This window comes from Charadrius vociferus, unplaced genomic scaffold, assembly GCF_000708025.1.
Source record: "Charadrius vociferus isolate BGI_N301 unplaced genomic scaffold, ASM70802v2 scaffold132, whole genome shotgun sequence".
Taxonomy (NCBI): domain Eukaryota; kingdom Metazoa; phylum Chordata; class Aves; order Charadriiformes; family Charadriidae; genus Charadrius; species Charadrius vociferus.
Window position 1 is genome coordinate 292,485 of NW_009647028.1, and position 7,284 is coordinate 299,768.

General features: G+C 61.7%; 1 protein-coding gene across 1 annotated transcript in view; it reads right to left on the bottom strand.

The window, feature by feature from the left end:
* The window catches only part of AP3B2 (adaptor-related protein complex 3, beta 2 subunit), a 19,696-nt gene that overhangs the window by 2,915 nt on the left and 9,497 nt on the right, over positions 1 to 7,284 (bottom strand). Inside the window, exons 7-28 of the mRNA XM_009895568.1 lie at positions 7,081 to 7,282; positions 6,383 to 6,458; positions 6,177 to 6,251; positions 5,986 to 6,081; positions 5,738 to 5,898; positions 5,539 to 5,605; positions 4,639 to 4,821; positions 4,336 to 4,512; positions 4,006 to 4,103; positions 3,658 to 3,712; positions 3,431 to 3,502; positions 3,200 to 3,262; positions 2,840 to 2,972; positions 2,648 to 2,757; positions 2,396 to 2,572; positions 2,125 to 2,311; positions 1,905 to 2,023; positions 1,582 to 1,693; positions 743 to 938; positions 503 to 668; positions 359 to 413; positions 2 to 42 (exon numbers count right to left, since the gene is read on the bottom strand). Coding sequence (XP_009893870.1) covers positions 2 to 42; positions 359 to 413; positions 503 to 668; positions 743 to 938; positions 1,582 to 1,693; positions 1,905 to 2,023; positions 2,125 to 2,311; positions 2,396 to 2,572; positions 2,648 to 2,757; positions 2,840 to 2,972; positions 3,200 to 3,262; positions 3,431 to 3,502; positions 3,658 to 3,712; positions 4,006 to 4,103; positions 4,336 to 4,512; positions 4,639 to 4,821; positions 5,539 to 5,605; positions 5,738 to 5,898; positions 5,986 to 6,081; positions 6,177 to 6,251; positions 6,383 to 6,458; positions 7,081 to 7,282 — 2,621 coding nt within the window. The remainder of the gene's footprint in view (position 1; positions 43 to 358; positions 414 to 502; positions 669 to 742; positions 939 to 1,581; positions 1,694 to 1,904; positions 2,024 to 2,124; positions 2,312 to 2,395; positions 2,573 to 2,647; positions 2,758 to 2,839; positions 2,973 to 3,199; positions 3,263 to 3,430; positions 3,503 to 3,657; positions 3,713 to 4,005; positions 4,104 to 4,335; positions 4,513 to 4,638; positions 4,822 to 5,538; positions 5,606 to 5,737; positions 5,899 to 5,985; positions 6,082 to 6,176; positions 6,252 to 6,382; positions 6,459 to 7,080; positions 7,283 to 7,284) is intronic.

Below are 7,284 nucleotides of genomic sequence, written 5' to 3' on the forward strand. Positions count from 1 at the left end.
CATGGCTGCTGGAAGGGACAGGCTGGGGAGGGGGGGGTGTGACTGCGGGGTGTGGGGGACAAAAGGGTTAACAGAGGTCTCGTGATCCACAGCCCCATGGGGACAGCCCTGGTGGCACAACCCCATATGGGGACAATCCCATGGGCACAGCCCCAACAGGGACAGCCCTGCTGACACAGCCACCTGTCCCACAGCCATCCTCTGGGGACAAGGACCGCTCACCCCACTGGTCCCTGTCCCAGCTCAGCAGCCCCCAAAGGATCTGTGGGCCCCTGACCCCACTGGGGCGGGTGCCCATGCCTCAGTTTCCCTGGTGCCACCATGATGGCCACCCCGCCAGCCCCGGGCAGCCACTCACAGTCATCCAGGTCGAGCAGTGAGATCTCCTTGGGGCCGGCCCTGCTGCTGGGGGGCTGCAAGGGGGCAGAGAGAAGGGAGTGGTCATGAATGGGGGGTCTTGGGGTCCCCATGCTGTCCCCCAGCCCAGCCCGGCTCTCACTGCCTTCCTCCGCTTGGTCTCTGCCTCGGAGCCTGAGTCGGAGCCTGAGGAGCTGCTCTCAGAGGCGCTGGCCTCCTCCGACGAGGTCTCGGTGCGGCTCTTCCTCCCCTGCGATGCTTTCTTCTTGGCCTTCTTTGCCCCCTCCTCCTCCTCTTCTTCCTCGCTGGGGCTGCAGGGAGAGCCCAGCTCAGGGGGGGCTGTGGTGGGGTTTGGCTGGGAGCACCCTGATTTCCCAGGGGGTACCTGCCCGCTGCCTTCCGGGAGCCTTCCTTCTCCTTTCTCTTCGTCCTCTTCTCCTCCTCCTCCTCCTTGTCCTCTGACTGCTCGCCACTGCCTTCCTCCTCCTCTTCTTCCTCCTCCTCCTCCTCCTCGCTGCCAGAGCTGGAGCTGCTGGAGCTGCTGCTGCTGCTGCCGCTCTCCTCGCTGACAGACTCGGGCTCTGTGGGGGGCACGGCTCAGCCCTGCTGCTGCGTCTCCCATGTCCCCACTGCTCCCTGCTGTGTCCCACCGCATCCCTGCATCCTCACACTGCATCATCCCCATCCTCCCGCTGCATCCCACTGCATCCTCCCGCTGCATCCCTGCATCCTCCTGCTGCATCCCTGCATCCCAGCACCGTCTGCTGCCTCCCACTGCATCCCTGCATCCCTCCACTGCACCCCCACACCTTCCCGCTGCATCCCACTGCATCCCCACAACCCCCCGCAACCCCCCACTTCCCCCCACTGCATTCCCTTGCCACATCCCTCCATGTCCCCTGTCACGTCCCCACCATGATAGGCTGTCCCGACTGCAATGTCCCCTGCCCAATGCACCACCATTGTGGCACCCGCCTGATGCCTCCATTCTGGTAGCCTCTGCCTGATGCCCCACCATGGTGGTTCCTGACCTGTGCCCCACTGTGGTGGCACTTGTCCCATGCCCCACCATGGTGGCACCTGCTTGATTCCCCATCGTGGTGGCTCCTGCCTCATGCCCCGCTGTGGTGGCACCTGTCTGATGTCCCTGCCAGAGTGACCCCTGCCCAATGCCCCACCACAGTGGCCCAGTCCTCATGTCATGCTGTGCCACCGGGTCCTCACCACTGTCTGCTGACTCCGTAGGCCCCGACTCGCCCTCCGAGTCAGAGTAGAAAGGTTTCTCCACCTTCTCCTTCCTCTTCTCCCGGCTGGTGCACTTGGTCCATTCAGGAACCTGCCAGCACAGGGTTGATGGAGTGGGGCCATCCCCCATGGGTGGGGGGGCCAAACAGCAGTCCTCACCCCCCTCCTGTCCCCAGGCAGGTATGTGGGCACCGGAGAGGGGACATGGGGCAGCTGAGCAGCACCTTAGCACCTTCTGGGGCTCTCCCAAGACCTCCATGGCCCTCCCCATGCACCCCAGCACCCTGGGATGCTCCACGTACCTCCACGTTCCTCACGGAGGGGTCAGGGGCCTCATCTGGCCAGTCAGGCAGCTCCTGGTAGCCCACAGCCTTGGCATTGAGGAGGTGGGACAGGGAGCCCAGCTGGAAATGGTCCCGATCTACAGCAGGGTGAGAGGTGGCAGCAGCTCGGGGACAGCCATGCAGCACCGTGGCGATAGCTGGCTCCGTGTCCCCGTGCCCTGTGACCAGGGGTGGGTACCTTTGAAGGAGGACTCCAAGATAGGAGCAGGTTTTTGGGCCAGGAAGAGCTTCTTGGCGTACTTGTTGAGGGCCCCACTCTTCTCAGTGGGCACGATGAGCTGGCGGATGAAGCGAGCCCGGTCACGGATGTCATAATTCTGGTCATACTTGGCCAAGTTGAGGACGTACTGGGTCAGCAGCTTGCTCTGCACCAGGGGACACAGTCAGGGCCAGCCTCTCCCTTCCCAGTGGGGAAACTGAGGCACACCGTGGGGCCGCATCCCTGGTACCTGCTTGGAGTTGGTCAGGTAGAGCTTAGCCGCCAGGTTGATGACCTGCAGCTTGACGATGTCCTCCTCGTTGGTGAAGGACTTGGCCATCTTGCGCAGCACGTCGGGCGCAATCTTGGGCACATGCTCGCAGTACTCGCCGATGAGCCACAAGATGCTGGCCCGCGCCATTGGCACCTGCAAAATGCCCCCAGGCACGTGGCACCGCTGGTACCCGCCCAGTCCTGCGGGCCACGCAACGCCCTGACCTACCTGGATGTTGTCGGTGAGCTTGGCCATGTGCTTGATGATCTCACTGTGCTGGGCTGGCTGCATCTGCAGCAGCTTTTTGATGACCACCACAGATTCAGCCACCACCAGCTCTGCGGGCAGAGACCCAGCCTCAGCGGGATCCTTCCCTGAGAGTGATGCAGCCCCTGTTTCTCCCCCACTATGTGCACTCACCATCCCGGTTGGAGAGGAGCTGAACTAGACCGTTGAGGCAGGTGTCCCGTACCTTCCCGATGTTGGTGGCACAGCGCCCGATGGCTTGGATGGTGGCTGCCACAAAGTCCTTGTCCATGCTGCGGATGTAGGTCTGCACAGGCATGGGGGGAACACACGACATGTCACCCACATGCCAGTGCTGGGCATCCCCCCATGTGGTGGTCACGCATTGGGGTCGTTGGAGCCACCCATGGGATTGACATGGCCTCAGCCCGCTTTTCCTGGTGGGGTTTTCCTCTGTCCCCTCCAGTGTGGTGTTTTGGCACCCAGAGCCATGCCAGGGCGGCACCCTGTGGCTTCAGTATGGCTATGGCATACCTGGAACTCCCTCAGGATGGTGGAGATGTTGGTCTCGTTGGCTAGGTTGGTGAGGACCTCCAGCTGTAAGAAGGAGGGAGAGATGGGCAGCACAAGGGGCATGATGCTGGGGCACTGAGTCCTTGCTGTCCTCCTGTCCCCAGGGCATGGAGGACAGCTGCCCCACAGGGAAGGGCACTATGAAGTCCCAAGGCCACCAGTGATGGGTCCTGCCAAGCATTCCCAGCTCACCTTGAGGATCTTGATCTGCGTGGGGTCCGTGGAGCGGATGTAGAAGCTCTTCAGGTAGGGCTCAAACATCCCCTGTGTGCAGAGCAAGTGGCATTACTGCCATCCCTGTCCCCACCTCACCGAGGCCACCCACAGGCAGCTGGCCTTGGTGACCGGCTGCTGGCCACCCCTCACTCCGCTCCAGAGTCAACAGAGCCACCTCCTCGCACACCGAGTCCAAGACTCACCCGCCGTTTGATGGACATAGTGGCAACATTCTGCAGCACGACATACTGCACCTCACTGTAGGGACAAAGAGGGGACCACCATCAGTGGGGCAGGGCCAGACTCCCCCCCCCCAGCCCATCCCCCTGAAGAGAAGGCAGGACCCACCATGAGGCTAGTGCCACCATGATGCCACCACTCTATGTATGGGCTGGGCCAGGCCAAAAAGCCCTCTTTTTTGACAATTTGCCCCAACCCGGTGTCCCTGCAGGGATGGGTTTTTTGGGGGGCTCTCCCAGGGTCTTGGGGCTTCACGTGGGTCCCACAATGAGGGCAGGGTAAGGGACCACTGCAGCCCAGGTGCCACAGACCTGTGACTCCGCAGGAGCCGCACCAGCGCCTTGGCGATGACACCAACCTCTGCCTTGGGTGCCAGGTGGAAGTAGAGCTGTGCCACGGCCATCACCACCTGCAGGGAGACACCCAAATGTCACCTGGGGGGGACAGGAACACCCCGGGGGCTGGCTGTGTCCCCCAGCGTCGCACCTGGCAGCACCCAGAGGAACTGGGTGACACACCAGCCCTGGGTGTCCCTCAGGCACACTGCTGGCTCCTTGGCCAGCGGGGACATCACAAGTTCAGGCTGATGGACACCACCGGTGGCCTTGAGGGATAGACAGCGCTTGGGCAAGGGGGCTCACCGCGGCGTTGCGGCTCTGCAGCAGGGGCTTGGTATTGCGCAGGAGCAAGCGGTGGTCGGGGTCCATGACGTAGGGCTTGCGCTTGGCCAGAGAGGCTGCCTCTGCCTTGGCGTCCTTGGTGTCCTCCTCCTCAGAACCGTAGAAAGCCTTTTCGGCGCTCTCCTCCAACAAGGACTCCTGCCGGTCAGGTGGGACGCCTTGCACCCCCCAACAGCACCCTCCTTCATCCTACCTCCCTGTCCCAAACTAGGTTTCCCACGGCACCCCGAGGCTCCTGGGGCACCCCAAAGCTCCAGCACTCACATTCTGATTGGGGCTGAGGAACTGGGTGCGCGCGTAGCGGGTCAGCATGTTGATGATGACCACCTGCCCCCACTCCTCCACATCGATGAGCAGGTTGCAGAGCTTGCGGTAGTTCTTGTGAATGAGGTCAATGCGCTCTGGGCAGACCTCCTCGAATGCCATCACCACACTGCCGGCCACCAGCTGGGGAGGGAAAGCCTGGTGTGACTCATCAGAGTGGTGGCATCTCCATCATGATGCCAGCTTGATGACGATGGTGGCATCCCTGTGAGGATGCCGGTTTGGTGGGGATGGTGGCATCTCCATGAGGATGCAGGCTCAGTAGGGATGGCTGCATCCCTGTGAGGATGCTGGATCAGTGGGCACGGTGGCATCTGACTTGGCAGGGACAGCTGTATCCCTTTGAGGTTGAAAGCTTGGTGGGGACAGTGGCTTCCCTGTGAGGATGCTGGTTTGTTGAGGACAGTGGCCTCCTCGTGGGGATGTCGGCTCAGTGGAGATGGTGGCATCCCTATGAGGATAGCTCGGTGGAGATGGTGGCATCTCCATGAAGATGTCAGCTCAGTGGAGATGGGGTGATCCCCACGAGGATCCTGGCTTGTTGGGGACAGCAGCATCTCCGCAAGGATGCCAGCTCTGTAGGGACGGCTGCAGCCCCATGAGAATGCCGTTTTGGTGGGGATGTCTGCATTCCCACAAGGATGCCGGATCAGTGGGAATGGTGGCATCTCCATGAGGATGCTGGCTTGGTGGGACAGCAGCATCCACTGCATGGATGGCTGCATCCCCATAAGGACACCAATTTGTTGGGGACATCTGCATCCCCATGAGGATACCAGGTCAGCGGGGATGGTGACATGCCCAGATTTAGGGTCAGAGGAGACATGGCGCCCCACTCACCGTGGTCTTGTCCGCCAGCAGCTTCTCAATCACTTCGATGAGCTGGTCCTTCTGGTCCGAGTCAAGGCTGTGAGGGAAGAGCAGGGCAGGTGTGGCCGGACCAAACTTCCTGCCTGTCCCTGCCTGCGCCAAGCAGCTGAGACCCCAGCACTGGCCCCTTACTGGTACCCCCAAAATTTAGCAGATGACCTGCCATTACCTGTACAGCTTGGGGATGGCGTGGGCGGCCGTCTTGCGCACATACGGGGACATGTCTGAGGCGGCCTCTTTGATGGCCAACATCATGATGGGCACAATGATGGGCACACGGATGCTGGAGAGGACCCGCAGGGCGCTGGCACGGATCAGCTGGTTGGGGTCCTGTGGGGACATGTTGGGGGGCCTCAGTGTGGTGTGGGGGGACTTGCTTCCCCCCAGACTCTCCCCTGGGTCCCCAAACCAGCTCACCTTGAGTCCTCGCTGGAAGGTGGAGATGGAGAGCAGGGCCAGATCCTGCTGCTCCTCTGCGTAGCGCACCAGGTAGACATACACCAGCTTCTTCACCTGTGAGGTGAAGATGATGGGACCACCTCAGAGCCCCCCAAAACCCAGCCCATCTCCAAAACCCTCCTTCCAGGGCCCCCCGAGACCTTCCTCACCTCAATATTCTTGCAGGCGACATTTTTCACCACGGCTGGGAAGAGGTCAGAGGCATTTTTTCCCCGGGCGATCATCTAGGGGGTAAAGGAGCAGTGTGACACTGGGCAGCCGGCACAGCACAGCATGGCACGGCACGGTATGGCATGGCACGGCATGGGATGGCACGGCACCAGCAGTGGTCCCCACTGGTGACAGCAACACCCACCGCCACGATCCTCTTCATGGCCTCCAGCTTGAGCGAATCCTTGTTGCTATCGAGCATCTCCTTGAGGTCATCGTGCCTACACCGTGCCGGGGAAAGGGGGGAGGGAAATTATCTCATTTTCCATTTTTAGCCATTTTTAGTCTTTTTCTTATTTTTTTTGCTCCCAGCCTGCCATCAGGCTGGCAACCCGACCCTTTGCCATGCAATATTTATGGGGACAGGAATTGGGTTACAGCCAGGTGAAAGAGGAGCCGGAGGGACCGGTGTGGTGCTGGCACACAGCTCTGTCCCCATCTCAGGCACTGGGAGAAGGACCCTGTCCCAGCCCAGCTGTGGTTGTCACTGTAGGATGTCCCCAAATTGCAGGCAACCATCGCCGGCACCATCCCAGCCACCAGCCCCGCTTGGATGGGTGTCCCTTGTCCCCTCATGGGCACGGTGGCATGGATGTGCCAGTGCACCCCAAAGCAGAGCCTGTCCCCAGTCCCTTCCCTGGGCTAGGAAAACGCCACCAGCTTTTTATAAGGCCGGCTGTCACCACTGTCCACTTTTCTAAGGGACATCCATCCCCATCAAACCAGGGAGACCTGCAAGGCTGCGTCCAGCCATAGCAGCTGGGGGTGGCCCCCACGGAACGATGCTCAGTCAGAGCCACCGTCACCAGAGGGTCCCAGGGGATCTCCTTGGAGGGGTCTTACCGTGGTGGTGGCACAGTGCTGGTGGCCACTGCAGGCTCAGGGCCAGCGAGTGGCCGCAGCTCGTCAGCTCGCAGGGCGCTGTAGCAGGCGGGCTGTCCAGCCTCGGTGGCCAGCACCGGGCTCGTCACCTCCTCGGCCGCATCACCATCCGCTGGTGTTTTTGGCTGGCCAGCCGGCCCCACCCCGAGCCCCCGCCGCCGCCCT